This window comes from Camelina sativa, chromosome 4, assembly GCF_000633955.1.
Source record: "Camelina sativa cultivar DH55 chromosome 4, Cs, whole genome shotgun sequence".
Classification (NCBI taxonomy): Eukaryota; Viridiplantae; Streptophyta; class Magnoliopsida; order Brassicales; family Brassicaceae; genus Camelina; species Camelina sativa.
This window is the reverse complement of record NC_025688.1, coordinates 16,823,759-16,844,597: the sequence shown is the minus strand read 5'-3', so window position 1 is coordinate 16,844,597 and position 20,839 is coordinate 16,823,759. Positions and strand designations below refer to the sequence as shown.

The following is a 20,839-nucleotide window of genomic DNA, read 5'->3' as shown; positions in this document are numbered from 1 at the left end:
TCAACTAATGGCACGTCCGATGCCAAGCATCGGGAACACGAGTGGTTCAGGAAGCCGATAAAGCAACCGTTCACTGTGAACCGAAGGGACTATATGTCCCTATCCCTAATGTGTGCAAGCCTATGAGGTTGGTTGGTTGTATGGCTAAGCACAAAGGGATGGGTCAAGGGTAAAGTTATATTCCGCTGCGTAAAGGGGGTTCACGAAGCAAGGCCGCGAACCAAAGCTAAGTGACCGAATCAATGGATATTCGGCCAGAAATGGGGACGAATGGAAGCCGTGACCGCGGATGCTGGGACGTCCAGGTCGGGGTCTTTCAAGTGAGTATCAGAGCATGCGCCATCCTGCGAGAACGTATGCAAAAGTGCTATATGTTCGGACGAAATAGAAATCTCTGATAAGATCAAAAACATGCTTGGGAACAGAAATGTGTTTGCCAAGATGCGCTCGTGAATCGAGTGATTATTCAAAACGTCGAACACATAACACATCGACCTGAGGGTTGGGATATATCGACTTAAAGGTCGGGAAGTGATGACCAAAAGGTCGAGAATTAAGACCGCTTCCCGGAAGGACTAAGGGTCGGGAAGTGTCGACCAAAGGTCGAGAGAAATAACAACCAACTGTCGAAAAAGGAACGACCCATGGTCGGGAATGATGATCGAGTCCAGGGAGGACCATGATTGGTAAATTGTCCTAGTCGGGATGGAACTTGGACGGGAAAGACTTGAACTATTCGGAGACTGACCAAGATCAAGGGAAAAAGATTGCGTCGGGGAAACATAGATCTTGAAAAAATGACATAGTCCTAAAAAGAGCAAGATCTAGAATAGATAATGTCTCGAGTGGACAAAGGTCGGGAATTTCTACACCCACCGAATTCGAGACGAATTCATTTTAAGGGGGTTAGACTTGTAACGCCCACGTTCCGCGATCCTAAAGGGGGACAATTTGTTTGCAGGAAAATATATCTAAATGAGCTTTAGTAGCTAAGCTACTAGCCCAAATAGCTGGAATACGAGCTGAACGAGCTGAACAAGCTCGATGAACAAGTTAGTTCAGCTGCAGACAGTTCTCGGCCAGCTGCGGACAGATGTCGACCAGCTGCGTACAGCTCGGCCAGCTAGTGTCAGCTCCTCCAGCTAGCGTCCAGCTAACGTCAGCTCGACCAGCTATCGTCCAGCTAGCGTCAGCTCGACCAAGCTCGACCAGCTGGACGATGGTGGACAATATGCGGGCCAGCTGGGGAGCTCGTGGACGGTCATGGCACGGCATGACCGAATAGGCATGGCCGAACGGGCATGGCCGGACAGGCACGGTCGGACACTCACGTCCGAACGTGCATGATCGAAGGGCCTTGTCGAACATGTGCCTTTTGGGGCCTAGACTTCGGTCAGGACACTATAAATAGAGGGCAAGGTCTTCATTTCAACACACCATGATCCATCCATCATCCATCTAAGCCTAAGAAGAAAAGAGGGTGGAGCTCAGCGAGTATACTCGTCCGAACTGATGCGCATGCTACCTCTCTATCGAAGGTACGATGAGACGAGCGACGGGTCGGCAATCGGGCCGAACCGATCGAAGGATAAACGGTGGTTTGACGATGGAGTCGAACTGATCGCAGAATGATCGACGGTTCGATCATAGCGTCGGACCGATCGAAAGGTCATCGACGATCTGCGTCCATGGACGGATCGATCGAGGGTTGACCGGTGATTCAATCGCTAGTCGGATCGGGTGATCAAATGTTCAACGATACGAGCCGTAGTTTGGATTGATCGGTCAGGTGGTCGACAAGTTCGTTGGAAGTATCGGCCCAGGTCTGTGGTTGATCGGCGATTCGATTATGGGGTCGGATCGTTCGATCGGACCTGGCTCTGATACCAAGACCGACAAGTCGACGGCGTTCAATGGTATGACCGATGGATAAATTAATGGCATGTCCGCTGCCAAGCTTCAGGAACAAGAGTGGTTCGGGAAGCCGATAGAGCAACCGTTCACTGTGAACCGAAGGGACTATATGTATCCATCTCTAATGTGTGCAAGCCTATGGGGTTGGTTGGTTGTATGGCTAAGCACAAAGGGATGGGTCAAGAGTAAAGTTATATTCTGTTGCGTAAAGGGGGTTCACGAAGCAAGACCGCGAGCCAAAGCTAAGTGACCGAATCAATGGATATTCGGCCGGTAATGGGGCCGAATGGAAGCCGTGACCGCGGACGCTGGGATGTCCGGGTCGGGGTATTTCAACAACCAAGTCCGGAACTTTTACTTTGAGGAAACATGTTGAAAAGACATGCAAGGCATATAAGGTATGGCTAAGTGCTAATAAAGATTATGTTCAATCTGTTTTAACTCATGATGGTGTTGGTGGTAATATTAGAGTGAGTAAGGTCAATGAGGCATTGTTTAGAGAAGCTACTAATGAAATGTTGGTTCTAGCTGAGTTACCACTAGCTTTCGTTGAGTGCTTAGCTTGGAGACATTTCTGTTTTAAAGTTCAGCTATATAAACCGCATTCTAGGAGAACAGCTACTAGAGACATTGTCGAGATTTATGTGAAGAAGAAGGCATTGATGAAAAAAAAATTTGAGCACAACAAAAGAGATTGTCTTTGACTACAGATATATTGAGTATTGTGTCAAATTTGCAGAAATAGATGCTTGTACTGATTAAGAGTCTTAAGACGTTTAGTAGTCTTTCGGGTATAAGGGCAAATTTTCGGTTTTCGGGTAGAAAATTAGTGTATTCGGGTAGCAAATTAGTGTATTCGGATAGCCATAACCCGAACTGATATAGAACCGATTTTTTCGGGTTTTTTCCGAGTATTAGAATTCTTATCCGAACCGACTCGAACCCTAGAAGACCCAACCCGAACCGGAACCAATTTTTTAGGTTTACCTTATTGGGTCCTATACTCATATACCCGATAATCCGAATCCGAACCCGATACCCGAATGTCAAGAAGTAGTTGGGGAGATTTTTTTTATTGTTGTTTCAAATCCGTTTTTTTAGTTATTTAATACGAGCAATGATTTCACTTTCATCATTTTTCTTTTAATTATTCGAGAGAAAAATTCCTATTAATGTAAATGGAGGAATGGATTCTTAAAAAATAATGCAATATTAATTCAAAATTATTAAAAACATGTAATAATACTGATTTCGGTGAGAAGCTGCGAAGGGCATGATTATAGGTGTATATCAACTCAGCCGATTTTGAGATTGATCGAAGGTTGCTTCGTACCATTGACTCTTTTCTTTATAGTTCGTTGGCATTTCCTGAGCCATATGAACAATGAATGTCATTCATTCTGCATAATTAACAGAGGATAGTAGAAGAAGAAGCACGACGTTGGAGAGAAATGGTTAGTATTATGAATATATCTAGTATTGTATGGATGTTATTATCGGTCTATTAGTAAACTTGTAAACCGTAATATGTATCCTATATATATATTATATTATATAGTACAGATAAAATAATGCAAGAGAATAATTCTCTAAACCTCTTGTTATAACAGGTTATCGGCATGCTTTAACCCTAACTACCTAAAAAAAGAAAAAAAAAACCTAACAGCCGTCACCCTAGCCGTCTGATCAGTTTTGTGTCGAAACCCTAACCGACAACGTCTACGATCCTCCATCCCTAACAAGATAAGCATATGTGGACTATTTACACTTATGGCTGCATGTTTCGTTATAAAGTGGGATGAATAATTTATGTATATAGAATTCAACCTTATACTTTTGATATACCCACTATCGGTTGATTCATAGATTCTCTCACATATTAATAATTTTATTATTTACTTAAACTTGTGATCGGTTCATGCTCTAATACTGTTATGTGGATCATGCTTTAATTAGTCGTTATTGTGAAGAGGGATCTGTTTGCTAGGGTATATTATTGTTGATTATTATCACTTGTTGCTTTATCGTTTGGTTTCATGAGGTTCATTCTCAAACTAAACGCATGATTATTCTATTATTTAGCTTGGTAATATGTTTTTGTCCATCGTTGGTTTGACCGTTCGAGTTCTAATTAACACCATCTCATTTGTTCATAACAGAACATGATTTTTGATTATTTGGATTTAATTTATTGGTTATTAAGTTTGGTTTGGTACGTATATTATTGGTTTGACAAAAGTGTCTTTTGCCTAAGGAATGATAGATATCTCATGGTCGTCTCTTGGGATCAAACTGAATTAAGTTGGACTCCCTTAAAGAGATAGATTTCTTTCTATGATAATATCTATATTTTCTTAAGAAAGAAGACTAGAATATCATTGGGAGTGCACTTAAGCCAATTGGAGTACTAGGCCTTTTGTTCTAGTGAAGTAAAGATCTACGTATTCATCTCAGTCTCTAGGAACATCATTATCGAGACGTCTACGTTTTGTTTCAAATATTCCATCCTCTCGACAACGTCTTATTCCCAAGATAAGTACAACTAAATTTCTTTTGCATATTAATTAGATTTTATCACCAAATATATCTATGGCATATCTACAATTAAATTGATGGTGATAAATTATTGATATAACTTTTAATCTGTCATTAAAAGTTAAAAGAAAAAAAAATTTCATGAGATCATTATATGTTATTGTTGGCCATTGGTCATATATAATTTATTATCATGAAATAATTGTAATAATATAGTTATATTATTTAGTAAAACGTTTTAGATTTTATAATAAAATTTTTAGTGAGAAAAAAAATGTTTAAAAGAAAAAAATATATATTTATATATAAAGAAATGATGTTTAATAATAATTGAACACTCATATATATTATTATTTATAATGTTTGTGATTTATTTTATTTGTTTAATCACAAATTTAAATCTAATTAAAATTAGATATAATATCATGATGAAATATTTTAAATCATATCTCCAATTTTTGTTTGGTGAATAAATTGAAAATTTAGTAACAAATTACTAAATAATGATTATTGATCATGTTTTCTTGGCATCACTTTTATGAAGAGGTTTAAGTCCAAGTATATGACTATAAAAAATTCACTAATTCTTTAAATAAAGTAAATGACTAAAAGTATGTAAAAGAATACAAATCAACTTATTCCAATTATTACCAAGATTATAATTGAAAATAATGTCTTTGATGGAAAGATATTAGAAAATACATAATTTACTTGTCAAAAAAATAATATATATATTGTTGTCCCGTAGACACAATATAGTGACAAATATTTTTTTAAAATATTATAATCTTCTTTTTGGTGACTGTGTAAAATTATGAGATGTTGATGTGAATCACATCCTATTGCGCTGGTCTATTCTTTGAAGTGAATATGACTTTATGCTATAAGTGGTTTCCACTATTCTACTACAATATTAAGATGTAGTAGAAAAATAGTATTGAAAGCTCTAGAAGAGTATATATATTATTGTCTATGGGAACACAATTTGATGTGTTATAGTCTCTCAAGTCTCAAAGTTAAAAAAAAGTCTAAAATATAATAGACGACCCAATTTGAGAATGTTATTGATTACAGAGTGAGATTCAAGTCGAGATTGATAGACATAAAGTGTCATCATCTCGAGGGGGAGAATTAAGGAATCCCACAATGAGTTTAATCACTCATATGAAAGAGAAAATCTTGAGGATTTGAAGTGTAATCATGTTGAGACAATAAGCAATGAAAATACTTTGAAATCATAAGTATTAACCAAGACAAGAAAAATATTTTAGAGATTACATGCATTATCTAGAAGATAAAATGCTTATATTAAACCAGAAGGTTTAATAAAAATCTCATTGTTTGGCATGACCGGTTAAGCCATTCCAGTTCAGTAGTGATGCGAAAGAATAATCAGAAATTTCTGAAAATAATCATTAGAGAACCTACAGGGTGTTCATAGTTTTATGTGTGATGCTTTACAAAGCAAGCCAATTATATGACTTTCACCGATCCCATGAATTTGGATAATGTCAATTTTCTGGTATGTATTCAAAAGAGATATTGTGGACTGATCATCCACTATATTCTTGTTATCATTTTGCAACCTTGAGTTTGTAAGAGTATTTGATAAATTGACAATGGTGGTGAAACCATGCTAAGTAATTGACATGAATGACTCTATATGTCAATAAATTCACATCGGGCCAACAAATTATCATGAGTATTCCCCATTACAATTGGTTTGGGTCAGAAACCAAATATATTCCATCTAAATGTGTTATACATGTTAAGTTGCACCACCAAAGTGATTAAGATGGAATTTGAAAGAATGTTGGAAATATGTTGGATATAAATCTCTCTTAATGATTGAATCTCGAGATGCAGAGACTGTTCTTTCAGTGAGTCAGTCTTTCCAACATGAGGGAGAGAAAATAAACAGCTGGTAAAGAATTATATTGTAAGAAATTATCTTGATCCTCGTACTAAGAAATGTGCGCTAGAAATTAAAAAGATAATTTATTGGTAAAATTTGCAGAGATGCTAAAAGCATGCAAGAGCCATTTTCTGACCTTGAGTGACAAAGTCAAATATACCAGTTGTGCTCCAATTGAAATTAATATCCTAGAAGGATAAGATCAACTGCTAGTAAGTCTAAGGATCGCATGAAGTGTGATAGACTTATGGTTCCAAATATAAGCATCCTCAGAAAAGAAAAAGGAGCATAAATTAATATGGCAACGAGGAAGCAAAGAGTTATGGAAAATCTCTAGAAGAGATGTAGACATGAGTAAGAAAGAGATTCAGGTACCTAAGAATTATAATGAAAAGAAATCTCAACAAGTTGAGTCATGTCTAGCATGAGAAGGAACCAAAAAGCAAATCGACGTCGTAAATATGTTTGCATGCAGTGTTGCAGTTGATGATATTATTGATAAAAATTGAGGATCATAAACCGCGGTCAATAGAAAAAGTTTTATTGAAAAGTGTACACAAATAATGATTGGTTAATCATTGAAATAGTTATAGTCTCTTAAAGAGATAATATTTGGACTTGTAGTCCTTACACTTACACTTGAAAGTGTAAAATGAGTGGGACATTAGAGGATCTTTATGAGATATAAAATACGATTAGTAGTACAATGATTCTCATAAATTCTTGATATTGATTATGAGAAATGTACTCTCATATGGTGGAAGCAACTATTTTAGATCCCTTATGAGTTTGACAGTAAGAGCAAGACTTGATTCAGTTTGACAGTAAGAGCAAGACTTGATTCAGTCTATCCAGCATGTTTTCAAACTGTCATAAGTATCCCTTAAAGTGGTTATATTGCTAAAAGCAGTATTTTATAGTTCTCGAGAACATTGTTAAAGTGAGAAAACATTTTGATGCTTTTTGACACCTCTGGAGAGAAAATGGTGAGAGTTTATCTCTATGAGAGAATCATGTTTGTAGATCATTGTTGTTGATCTTAGGGATCTCATAGTGGGTTGAAAATAAATCAGGAACAAGCTAAGTGAATATCTTAGGGTTGTGTAAATCCGAGATTGAACACTAATTGTAATTGTGTTCAAGAAGTATTTTCAAGAAGTATTTTCAAGAAAGTTTGAGGACGTAGGCTTTTGCTGAACCTCGTTAAAAGAAAAAATTATATGTGTCTCTTGTCTCTTCAACACTTACAAGTGGTTCTTGTTAAAAGAAAGATACAAGCAAAAGTGCAAATATGTTGATGATGAAAATGTTATCTAATCTCCAGTAGAGATTTCACATAATAAGGAATATATGGAAAAATAATCAATGATGAAATATTACTCCTGAAAGATGGAGAAATCAGATTGTATAAGATCATATATTTCATGAACTTTCTTGAGGTTACAGATTTGACATCTGATGAAAGAGATGCTATCTCAGGATGCTTACATCATCTTACATAGAAAAATGGTCTTGTAGTACCATACTAAGAAGAAGAGTTGAAAGAGAAAGTTTTACAAGGAGATTATGAATAACTCCTATGTATAAGATGATTGTTTGAAAGATTGTATGTAAAAGAATATTTGGGCTTAAAGTTCAAATAGATCTTCTTTAAGAAAGGGGTTCAAATTAATTGAAGTTCAATGACCCAGTAGAATATATGATGATCATGTGAGTTTGTACCTGAAAGCGCTGTTTATAATAGTTCAGAAAAAATGATATATATGATCATAGTACATAACCTAAAGATGATGCTTTCAGGGAGAGATATATGATCATAAGCGTGGTTGTACTTGTTTTCCCTTATCATGGTTTTTATCCCATTGGGTTTATCCTTGAAAGGTTTTTAATGAGACAACGAAAAAACACGCGGAAGATAAATCTCTGCAGAGAAATATTATGATTCCAATGGTGAAAGACTATCATCTTCAAAGTCTCTGACATACACTGATGAGACCCTGCGAAACGAAGATAATGATCAAGATGAGTCATTTCAGAGACCAATATCCTGCAGAAGAATGGTGATGTACGGTGATATACATATCCTACAAATTTGTTTAAGTGAAGATTTGACGAACCATTTACCAAGGCGTTTCCAACCACTACTTTCAAGAAACTACTTCATCATATTGGTTCGGTCATCTTAAAGATTTTAAGTGATGTATTCAAGAGGGGGAGTAAAAGCACGCTGCACTCTTTTTCCCTTAACCATGGTTTTTTCCACTGGATTTTCCTGATAAGGTTTTTAATAAGGCAGCATCTCACATGCGCATTTAGAACTATATTTTTATAATGGTCATCCAAGGGGGAGTGTTATGAATATATCTAGTATTGTATGGATGTCCATTATCGACCTATTAGTAGACTTGTAAACCGTAATATGTATCCCTATATATATGTTATATCATATAGTATAGATAAGATAATGCAAGAGAATAATTCTCTAAACCTCTTGTTATAACATTAGAGAGTTTTTTCTTGGTTGTTTCAAATATTTTTTTTATATAGTTATTTAAGAGGAGCAGTGATTCCACTTTCAAGATTTTTTTGAATAATTCGATAGAAAGATTTGTATTTCCATAAATGTAAATTAAGCAATGGGTTCTTTAAAAAATAATGCGTAGATTAGCATTTGAATTCGCAAAAGACATCATACTATGCGTAGATTTAAAATTTAAAAATACTTAAGCTGAGTTATATAATATGTGGTATTTCTTTTTATTTCTTACAATATATGTATATATAATATATGTCGTTTTTGGTTCAAACATATGTTTCTTTACGTATCACTGAAAGTTTCTATTGTTCTAATAGAAATATGATTTTAAAATACCAGTTATAAATTTTTTGTTGGGTCAATATATCATAATATCTCTACAGTTATACTTATTTTCAGATAAAACCCCTTAACATCCTCTACTGATCCACTCTAGTTTATATTTAACAAAAAAAGAATTATATCTTATGTATCTCTCTCTATCCATCCATATTGCTATTGATTCTTTCTTGATTTACATGCATGGAAACTACTTAACCACCTGGTTCATAACCGCCTCCCTTTGTGTTATGTCACTGAAGTGTTCCGTGCTATTAGCTTTGATATATTAGTTTGTGTTTACAATGATTAATGATATTTGGTTTAGAGTACTACTATATTAATATTTCATCATGCAATCTTGTTGACTTGTTGTAGTGGTTAAAAAGTTAAGAAAATAAACAATAGATATAATGTATATATAATGTGGACCTTAATTGCTTAAAATTCTATGGCAGCCTACAGTTACCCTTTTGATAACATGAAGACTCTGGTCATCATCTTAAATGTTTTTCTAAAGCATCGATGTTTTAGTGATAGATTATGTTTAGCTATAACTCCATCAAAACATTACAATAGTTCTCAAAAACTTTGAAATAAGAAAAGAAGAAAAAACAAATTGACAAAGTTTTGTAAAAGCAAGAATATAAAAACGTAAGCAAAAAGTAAGCAAAACATAAGCAAAATATAAACAAATTTTAAACAAGTTTTTTAAAATAAAAGATTTGTATTCCCTATATATGTATGGATATGCATATATTAAAATCAATATGAAACTATAAAACCATATTTTAAAATCTGTTAGCACATCCGGTTTGGGCTACCAATATTTGAATCTCTTTCTAAATAGTGTTTGGTTGACAAAAAAACAAACTGTTAACACAAAGCGACTAAACTAGGTTTACAAACGACTAAACGAAAAATATCAACAGTTAATTAATAATATAAATATATTATCTCTCTTTAACTTTGACCCTGAGAAAGGATAGCTTAGTTATTTGATTTTTCTTTGAACAAAAAAAAGTTATTTGATTTATAAAAAAAAAATACAATATGTTTTGATTATCTCTCGAGAAGGGTTGTTTGTAGATATTTTGTCAATACAATGTACTCACACATTCATAGGATTAGGCCACCGTTATCAAATATAAATGTAGATTATAAACTTTTCACAGTTTTGGCAAAAGTGTCATAGTTCTATACTTCTATATATGTCAACGCCAAGGAAAGACGGACTCCTCGTCGTCTTCAGCTGGTAGTGGACTTCAGGAGAAATGGATAGAACTCCTGGGAGACGACTGAGCAGCTCAACCTCGTCCGATGTTAAGCTTGCGGAGAATCCCCGAAGGGCATGGCTGTAATTGTATATCAATGGAGCGGATATTGAAATAGACCGAAGGCAACCTTCATACCAAACAGTCTTCTCTCTGAATTTTGTTGGCATCTCGGCCATATGGACGATGAAAGTGTGTCGCTCTGCTTCTGCATAACTTAGAGGAGATATCACTACAACAAACACAATTGCAGAGAGAAGCATGGAGAGTTTTTTTTTTTTTTTCAGAAAAAGGGATTTGAAGTTTTGAACATGTGAATGTATTAAGTATTCTTGTTTCTTAAAAACATGCGACTTGACGTTGTATAAAGATGCATGGGATTTGGGTTTTGTATTTGCAAAAAGTTTGTGGGTTTTCCTGATATCGCACTTTAAATTGTTATAAAAAAGAGATATCAAAATTTACTCAACTTTCATTTCTTAACATATGAAAATTTTAATTTTCGACGAAAGTATTAAATGAATTAAATGAGTTTGACAAAAAAAAGTATTAAATGAGTTAAGATTTTATAATAATAATAAAAAAAGTTATGTAAACAAAAACAAAAATAAAAGTATACGTATAATATGGTCTGAGATAGTCCTAGTCATTCGAGTACTCGAGTAGGATTCGGGTAGGAATCGATCGGATTCAGGTCTTTCGGTTAGAGCAGTTTAGAACCCAATAGGATAAATAGAAAATATCGGTTCGAATTCGGTTTGGGTCTTATCGGGTTCAGGTATAAAATTTCAGAACCTAAAAATATCCAGAAAAAAATCGAGTATCATTCGGATTTGGGTATTTTGTACCCGAATACCCAAAATATCTAACTTTTACCTGATTATCCGAAAATTTTAATGTTTAATATTCAGAAAAAAACTTTAATATTTAAGTTTTAAAAGTTTTGGTTAATTTTTTGAAGATATAGCTAAACATTTCAATATAATTCTGGTTATTTTGAGTATTTTGATTTAGAAAAAATTAATATTTTTGAATTTTAAGCTATAGTTTTGAATAACTATGTTATAAAGAAACAAATCATAACTAATATTTTATCAATATTATTTTATTTCAGGTATATCATGTATCCATTCGGTTTTCGGTTCGATCCTGGATTCGGTTTTGGGTTTTTGGATTTAGAAGATTAGGATCCAATAAGGTATTTTACCAGTTCTGAGTTTGGATTCAGATCTATATTTTCAGATCGATTTCGGTTCGGATTTTCGGTTCCGGTTTTTTTGCCCAGACCTAGTTTGAGACACAAGTATCTTGACCCCAGATTTCTCATACCCTTATTTGTAGCCGTACATGAAAATATTTGCATGGAGCTTCCTAAGTCCATCGCATAAGTCACTATTAAGACATATTTATTATTTTTTAGTTTAAATGTTAAGATTTCATTACTTATAACTTTAATTAGTTATAAAATAGATTGAAACGCATAACATATCAAATTGGATATTTCGAATTATATTTTTACGAGGACGATATTAATTCATACAAAATCAAATTATTGTGGAAAACTGCTAGTGATGGTAGTGTGGTTGGGTTTGGTATAAAGTCCCCATCCCATTTAAAAACAAAACATTCAACACTATTTATATGTACATGTTTTAAAGAATGGCAACATATGTTTTGAAGATATATATAGTGCAGATGTATCATTAGCGCAGCTAGAGGTTAGATGATATTAATGATTTTGTAATATATACTTATATAAAATCATTAATCAGTCCTATTTTTGTAGCTCTGATTTTTTCATCTGTAAAAAAAGCAAACACATCACTATTGGACTGCCCTGAGCAAAAACAAAAGTAAAACCACGTGATATCGTTACCATCATTGAAACTGACGGCCATATGCAAACTATCTTTGTAAAAATCATCTACCAAATGCTGTAGTGTTACATCATTTATGTAAGTGACTAAAAAAATGATAATCAGATCGATTGAAATAAATAATATTTATGTAAGTGACTAATTTTTAGTCGTTTTTTGTAATTAATCATTTTTAGTCACTTACATAAATGATGTAACACTGCAGCATTACCTAATTGTTAGTAAAAATCATCTAGCAGTTCAAGATCCAAATGCTGCAGCAGTGTTACATATTACGTATCATTTTTGTAATTAATGTTAGTATGCATGGTTGTAAAAAATGTTAGTATTGTTTTTGATAATATAAGACCATGAATGTTTGGAAAATTTTAAATTATTTACTGGTGGTGAAAAGTAGAAGAATCGATAATGATACTTGTTATCGGTATGGCCTACAGATGTCATGTTAATTGAAATTTTTAACATTAATGGCATGCATTGTTTTGTTAATGAGTAGTATTTAGTATTTACTGGTGGTGGACATTACTTCCGCTGATATAGCCTAAAACCATGTGGCGTTGTTATATATTTAAAAATCTGGTCACCTCCTCTTGAGTTGCTGGTGTTTTAAGTTGGCTAAGGTTTCGATTTGTGGGTTCATCATTCGGAAGGTAATTTTCTACAAAGGCATCTACTACCTTCTTTAAGTTCTTGTTGGGCTCAGGTTTGGTTTCAAGACGATGCGGTGAGTTCGATCTCTATTCCTTCTCTTGCGTGGCGTTACCAGTTTTTGGTCTGTAGGTGGCCTTTGACTGGGCCGACGAATGTCCGTGTTAAGGAATGAGTATCCTCTTTGGCGTTTTCCCCAATCGGATTTCAAAGTTGTCCTTTGAACCTTTGCTTGCTTGATTCTTATGGTTCTTTGAAGTGGCTGTGATGGGTTAGATTATGTGCTTTTTCCTTGCTGCTTTGCCGTTTTCATTTTCGTCGTTGTTGTGGCTGTGTGAGCTCGATATAGCTCCCTTCTCGGGCTTTCAGTTTTAGAGGCTTTCTTTTAATCGGTTCTGCTCGAGGCTCCTGTTTGTAGCTCCTCTCCGATATCTATCTGTTTTGTGGAAATGTTTATGGGAAGCATTTGGATTAGAGTTGTTGGTTTTAATTATCTGGAATTTCAAATTTCAATTTTTTATGTTTGATTTTGAGGTTTAATTCCTCGGTTTGTCTCCTCTTTATGGGGTTTATCTCTCGGATTTAGTTCTTTCAACTAGCCAGCTTTTGTCTCCGGAAGATCAGATATTTCCGGCTTTGATTCCTTCTTTTAGGCTTGGATTCCCTCGTTTGGGCTTGTGATTACAATACTTTCCTGTATCTGTTAGCGGATTTAAATATCCGTCTTTGTCTTTGTAATCTTGGATGCAATAAAACGAGACTATTGTGAAAAGAAAAACATTTTAACAAAACTTCCAAGATTTCTCGAATAAAATACGAAAATGGTAATAAACTTTTAGAATTCTATATTTAAATAATTGACACATTTCAGAAGAAACACATGGACTTGAAATTGTTTTTAATAGGCAACAAAAGAAAAGAAGAGCACACCGGAGAAGAAAAAGGAAAAAGAAAAATCCTCAACAACAGTAATGTCTCAAATACTCTCAGACATCTCTCTCTCTATTGAGTCCTCATTCTGCTGCTTTCTGCTGCCCTGACTTGCGCAAAATACGGGTGAGCCTGTCGATTCATAGAACCATCAAGATTAATTTACTATATTCTCATTATTCAGGCAAACATAACATAGTTTCTGACCTAAAGTAGACTAAGAAAGAGCCAATGTTGAGTTGTGTTCTGATACGTACCATTGCTTCTTTTGCAGTTAATCTGTCTTGATGATCATACCGAAGGAGCTTGTCCAGGTAATCAATCGCCTACATTGTAAAACCAGTTACGACTCAGGGAGAGAAACCATGGTAGCAATAGACAAAGGTGTTTATGTTTCTAAATGAATGAAGAGAACAAAGTAAAACCTCAGGTGAGACCAAATGACGATTGTCAGCGTTGATGAATTTGGACCAAGGCTTCCTGCTATGTCTGTGAGAAAAATCCCAAGAAGTCATTGGCATTGGCTTTTAATCTTTCTGTTCAACTATAGAGGATATGTAAGTTCAGCTTACCTCCCAACAAGTGCCTCTAATTGAGCATCAAGTTCTAACTGATACTTATTCAGGTATGCATTCAATTCATCGGTTCCAAGGACCTGAGTCAAGAATCAAACATACACTCTTAAGATGTCAAAAAACACTCAATCCTTCCCAGAATCTAACGTTTAACCACACAATTGATTACCTTGGCAATTTTGACGAGCTGATCCTGGTTGTCATGGCCATAGAAGAAAGGTTCCTTACGGAATATCTATAAAGAAAATAGAATTGATAATTAGCACATCGGATAATCATATAAATGTAGCATATGAAGACTTCAAAATTCACAAGGTACTCACCATCCCAGCAAACATGCAACCGAGGCTCCACATGTCCAAGGAATAGTCATAGTCCTGTAAATCCACTAGGAGTTCGGGTCCCTTGAAGTATCTGATATAGGAGATAACATTTCATCGAGCTTACTTAATGGTAGAGACTACATATTGTAGTCAGTTTTTTTTTAAAAGGGATAGCAAACCAAGCTATATTTGAGGTGCCTATCATACCTTGAGGCCACACGGACGTTGTACTCTTTTCCAGGATGATAAAATTCAGCGAGACCCCAATCTATGAGGCGAAGTTTACGCAGCTCATGGTCGATCATGACATTGTGTGGCTTGACATCTCTGTGCATTATTCCTTGTGAGTGGCAGTAGTCCAAAGCCTGCAGCAGGTCATAGCAAAATTGCAAGTTTATCACTGAAGTAAATTTGTTGTGGAACCGCCACAGATCAGATGTCATAAGGGAAAATATAAAGCGCTACATAAATTACCTTCAACAGCTCATAGATGTAGTACCGGATGTCATAATCAGTCAATGTCGGATACAGAATTTTAAAGTCAGTGCTGTTAACATACTCGAATATCAAGCTTGGGGTTTTAGAGTGTTGATCTCTGACAACATCAAGCAGCTTGACAATATTTGGCCCTCCACAGAGATTCTGAAGAATTTTAATCTCTCTCCTAATCTGTAAAGGATCATATAAATTCAGGAAAGGCAACCTAAAACCAAAATTGATTGAAGGCAAGAACTTTGTAAAATCAACACCATTCTTTTGCTCATTAATCTATCTGTAGAAGAAAGTTTATCCTTTTCATTCTTTTTCCTACATCAAAGTAAATCACAGCAGCAACTAACAGAAAGCAACATAAATTCAATACAATCCTAACCATTAAAAAGTCACCAATTGAAGTAACGTAGACACTCACCTTCTTCTTCTTAACAGGCTTAAGGATCTTGATTATACACTTCTCGCTGCTATTCATGTTAATCCCCTCAAAAACCTCACTGTACTTACCTCTCCCCACTTTCCTCACTACCTCGTAATCATCTTGCTCCCTAACAACGAAAAAAAAACACAAATAAATAAAAAAACTCAAAACTTCAAGATAAGCATCATCACCTATCATGATCAAATCTCAATTTCTACATCAACTCAAATAAAGATTCAATTTTTATCTCTAGGGTTTGCATAAACACAAAGAAAAAGCTCAAAACTTCAACATAAGCATCATCACCTATCATGATCAAAGATCATAATAACCAACTAACTCAGATTCCAAATCAAGAAACAACAACAACAGCTTAAAAATTTAAAAAAAAAAAAAAAAAATCTCAATTTCTACATCAGTTCCGATAAAGATTCAATTTTTATCTCTAGGGTTGGCATAAAAAATCGATCTTTACCCCCACTGAACAATGAGAGATTCGTAATCCCAATAATCCTTGGGTCGGATCACGTTAATATCGGTATAAACACGAGCTTTCGACATCACTGTTGCGGAGGCGGAAAGAGAGATCTCGGCTGGATCGAACTTGTTACCAGCGGCGTCTGATTCAACAGAGGTGACGGTGGTTGATGGTAGGAGAGGAGAATGCGCCAACGGCGCACGCAAGACCAAGATGCTGCACAATAATAACAGGCACCGTCGAAGAAGCGATGCAAAGAGAAGAGAGTAGGAAAAGAAGAAGAAGAAGATTAGGCGCATGTAATCATTCAGTGCACTCTCCCGCAGTGGATTATTTCCCTTAGTGGCATACACTCAGACACTGAGTTAAGGAAATAACACGAATCTTTTATTATTCAACTTATTTGCGTAAACGGTGCTTGGACTTAATTCTAAAACGGTGCGTTTTGTTTAAACCCTAAAATGATGCGTTTTGGTTATACCCTAAAGAGCTTCAACAACACCGTTTCTGTTGTTTCATCGTTCATCGTTCATCGTTCTGCGCCTCTCTCTTCTCTCAATCTCTTCAGGTAAGCTCCTTCAGTTTGTTCCTCTTATTTCATTGAATTAGTCTTTTTGAATCGTTTCTAGACTTAAAGTTTCTCCCTTTTTGATGATTCGTGTTGATTGATTAACCTTAATTATAGAAAAATTTCACCTTTATTTTAGTTAGGATTGAATCGTAGTCTAGTTTTGATTGCTGTGAGTTCGAATCTCTCATCTCTGTGCAATTTTTTACAGTTTGCAAAACACTCAGAAGCGGTTGATTGATTTACAATGGGGAAGAAGAAGTTTATTGATAAGAAAAAGGCGGCGACTTTCGAGTTGTGTCCTCGTGATACGTCTGACCCAAGATACAGTGACGCACCTGGTGGTGATAAGATCTTCTTACGAGTTGATCAGAACCCTGTTAACATCAATGCTTTTGTTGAAGAAGAAGAAGAAGAAGAAGAGGTAGAAGACTACTCAAAGTTCGAAGATGCTCCTGAAGAGTTGGCTTACGGTTACTCCATTGGGGATTCGAGTAATCCTTTACCTGCTCATTTGAGGAAGGAGATTTTGGAGTTAGGGTATCCTGATGATGGTTATAATTACTTGGAGCATCTGAGAGAGATTAAGAACACTGGTGGTGGTTCTAATTTCTATACAAACCCCAAGTTTGAGATTGATCAGTTACCTCGTGATGTCAAGGCTTATGATGCGTCTCGTGTTAAGATCTCTGGTATGCTGAATGAAGAAGGTAATGATAAGTTGATGTATAATGTGGCGTCTAAAACTGTTAACGTCAAGGTGCAGAGAGCTATTGATCCTGAAGTTGCTGCCTTGCTTGAGAACAGTGATGGGTCTGAGTTTGGTTCTGATGTTGAGGATTTGGAAGAAGATTTTGTCATTCAAGCTAATCTTACTCAACAGGGTGAAGCGTCTGGTGTGAGCAATAGCAAGGTTGAGCTCTCTGAAAAACGTGAGGTAAGGGATAGAGAAAATGTTGTTGGGTCAACTGATAAACTAGTAGCTGAAAACCCGAGAGTTCCTCGTCCATTCGATGAGCAATTTGATCAGCTCGTACTCAATGAATATGGCAGTGACAGTGACTGTGATGGTTACATAGCTGAAGAAGGAGAAGAAGAAGAAGGGTACATGGCTCAAGACATTCAGAGTCTTATTCATGAGAAGGCGAAAAATTATGAGCTTGAAGAGAAATATATGAACCCTGCGGATATATTGAAGAACAGTGACTCTGTAAAAGATAAAGAGGAAATGGACACTGCTGCTCATGTTATCCGCAGAACTGTAGAATATGCTGAGAATTTTGATAACGGGAATGAAGATGAATTTGTAGAGATTACTGATGAGAGCAGCGACGAAAGCGAGAAGTATGATTGTTGCACCATAATCTCAACGTACTCGAATCTTGATAACCACCCTGGTAAAATCAATGCTCCATTGTCAGCCAGGCAGAAGAAGCTTAGTGAAACAGTAGGTAAAGCATTGAGTTCAAATGGCAATATCATTACCCTAGGAAGAGGAATGCTTCCAGTTGAGTTTCTACCCGGAAGGAAAGCTGAACCAACCGTTGTTGAACCGGAAATCCCAAAAGCTGAACCGATCAAGAGGAAGCCTCATGGTCAAGAGTCAAAAGAAGAGAAGAAAGAGCGCAAAAATGCTGTGAAAACCGAAAGGCGAGAAGCAAGGAAGATGAAGAAAGAGATAAAAGAGCTGTATCGCGGTGAAACGCAGCGTGCTCAGAGAGCTGTTGCTGTTTCTGGTCCATCTTCGATTCCTCTAAAATAAGTTATACAAGGTAAAAAACAAAAGGGCAAAACTCTCTGAACTTTTCTTTTATCAAGACCGTTGTAATATTTTCTGTTTTCTTGTTTCATCAAGATTTGATAATCTTGAATCTTTTTTGGATGTGTTGGACGTATTTATTTTAATTATTTTATAGTAGAAAGTGATGAGAGCAAAAGGTAACAAAGTTTGAGTTGGTGTCAAATTTTTTTACTTTCAGTCGTCATGCATCTGTGAATCTTCTTTAAACTGTATGGACCATTAGACTTTGGAATTTTTGTTGATCCTTATAAGATTGAAAACTTGAGAAAGAAGCAAGCGACAGAAGTTCGACATACATACCTTTTTTGGACAATCTTTTGGCCTTAATTAATTACATTTAGTTTCTGAAAATTCAGTTGTCCACATGTTTTTGATTTGTAACATAAAATTTATGCTACTTTACCATGCCGGTTTCTCGGTTAAGTATTTCACAACTTTATATGGAATGATTTTAGAGGAAGAATACTACTATACTAGAAACCAAAAAGGAAAAGGAATTAGTTACTTGTTAACATTGAGTTAACCCTATTATTATTATATATATAAAAAAAGCCGCTGATACTTTCTTTCACAATGACGATGTCGAACCTTCCAGATGATTTGTTAGAGGAGAGACTGTCGCGTTCGGGCCACATCTCTAACACGGTTACGTTCTACTTGCAAACAATGGAACCGTTTAGTCAACGATAGTAAATTCGCAAGAAAACACAATGATAAAGCTGCAAAACAGTTTCTCGTTCTCATGGAAACGGAGAAATCTAGGGTTTTTTCCTTGAGCATGAATCTCCATGGAACTCCTTCTGTAGAGGCTACACGTGAACTTAGCCTAATCCGTCCCGAATTTAACTCAAATCAAGTCAATATAAATAATGTCTTTCATTGCGATGGCTTGTTGTTATGCACCATCGAAAAAGACACTAGAATCGTGGTTTGGAATCCATGTACTGGTCAAACCAAGTGCATCCAAACCAGTGATGATCGTCGTTACAACTACGTTCTTTGGATACTACCAAGACAACAAATCTTGCAATAAGAGCTACAAAATATTGGGATACAAGGGTTATTATTGGGATATCAAAAATTTCAAACTCTATGACAGTAGCTCTGGTTTATGGAGGAATCTTGATGTCGTCACTCCAGACTTCCACATCCTTCCTAACTACCACGTGTCTTTGAAGGGGAAGACTTACTGGTTTGCTGAAGATGCGAAAGAGGAACAACAGCTATTCAAATTCTTACTCAGTTTTGATTATACGACAGAGAGACTTGAACGTCTACGTCTTCCCTATCAGTTCACTAATTATGTATCTATGGCTCTATCAGTTGTTAGAGAAGAGAAATTATCGGTGTTATTAAAGCGCACAAACACATCGATTATAGAGATATGGGTGACAACAAATAAAATTGATGATGGGACCAAAGTGATGTCGTGGAGCAAGCTCTTTGCAGTGGAAGACAGTGGACGTGATATTTGGCGTGACACAAGTTTCTTGGTCGACGAAGAAGAAGAGAAAAAAGCCATCGTGTGTTATAAGAAGAAATGTTATAACCAACTACGGTCTTATTATACCCATTCGATTACAACACTATGCATTGTTGAGGAGGATAATAAATCCACACAAGTGGATTTTCCAGTTTTGACAGAGCTTTCATGTTAGCCAATATTCTTCAGTTATGTTCCAAGTTTGAATTATTTTGGGGTTTAACCTTTTGCTTTAATTAGTTTTTTTTTTCTTAAATCATTATGCGTTTTAAGAGTTTTTAACTCTTTATCAAATCTTTACAGGTTTTATATTGCTTTTAATATAAAAAATGGACTATAAATGTGTAATGTATGATGGGCCCAAAAAACAAGAAATTTTTATAGTATTAGTTGCCTTGGAAGGCTTCATTCAACGTTTGCTTATTTACTCTCTCCTTTTTCATTTCATTATTAGAGGGGGTATTAAACTCATATTTTAAAAGATTTTAAAGTATTTCAATTGATGATTTTTAAAAAAATTTTAAAATCCTATGTTATTCAATTTAGAATTTATATAAAATCATTTAGAATGATTTACAATCTTTTGTTATTCAATCTATAATTTATAATTTTCACTTAAAATCTATTGTTATTCAAATATTACAACTTTTTAAAAAGTTCTACTTTGAATGATTTTAAATATTTTGTTAGTTTTTTTAGTTGAAAAATGTGACTCATACAATCACACCACTTAAGGTGGGATTTTGAAGGA

The 20,839-nt window shown here is 35.3% G+C and overlaps 2 protein-coding genes and 1 pseudogene across 2 annotated transcripts; 2 read left to right on the top strand and 1 right to left on the bottom strand.

The window, feature by feature from the left end:
- LOC104780828 (casein kinase II subunit alpha-2) lies at positions 13,806-16,570 on the bottom strand. The gene is made up of 10 exons (XM_010505366.2): positions 16,234-16,570; positions 15,756-15,885; positions 15,320-15,514; positions 15,053-15,210; positions 14,846-14,936; positions 14,692-14,757; positions 14,520-14,602; positions 14,373-14,436; positions 14,205-14,273; positions 13,806-14,079 (listed from the first exon to the last, which is right to left on the bottom strand). Exons 1-10 carry the CDS (start codon positions 16,533-16,535, stop codon positions 14,020-14,022), a joined length of 1,218 nt encoding a protein of 405 aa, XP_010503668.1. The 5' UTR covers positions 16,536-16,570; the 3' UTR covers positions 13,806-14,019.
- On the top strand, positions 16,703-18,782 carry LOC104780827 (protein LTV1 homolog). The gene is made up of 2 exons (XM_010505365.2): positions 16,703-16,804; positions 17,016-18,782. The coding sequence occupies exon 2, from the start codon at positions 17,052-17,054 to the stop codon at positions 18,564-18,566; it is 1,515 nt and encodes a 504-aa protein (XP_010503667.1). The 5' UTR covers positions 16,703-16,804; positions 17,016-17,051; the 3' UTR covers positions 18,567-18,782.
- On the top strand, positions 19,179-20,263 carry LOC104783970 (annotated as a pseudogene).

Excerpts from the sequence above, each read along its gene's own strand:
- LOC104780828 (XM_010505366.2), bottom strand. The coding sequence starts at position 16,535 with ATGCGCCTAATCTTCTTCTTCTTCTTTTCCTACTCTCTTCTCTTTGCA. Across the intron at positions 14,603-14,691 it reads AGCTCGTCAAAATTGCCAAG|GTCCTTGGAACCGATGAATT; the intron begins GTAATCAATTGT and ends TTCTTGACTCAG. Across the intron at positions 14,274-14,372 it reads GTCATTTGGTCTCACCTGAG|GCGATTGATTACCTGGACAA; the intron begins GTTTTACTTTGT and ends TTTACAATGTAG.
- LOC104780827 (XM_010505365.2), top strand. The coding sequence starts at position 17,052 with ATGGGGAAGAAGAAGTTTATTGATAAGAAAAAGGCGGCGACTTTCGAG.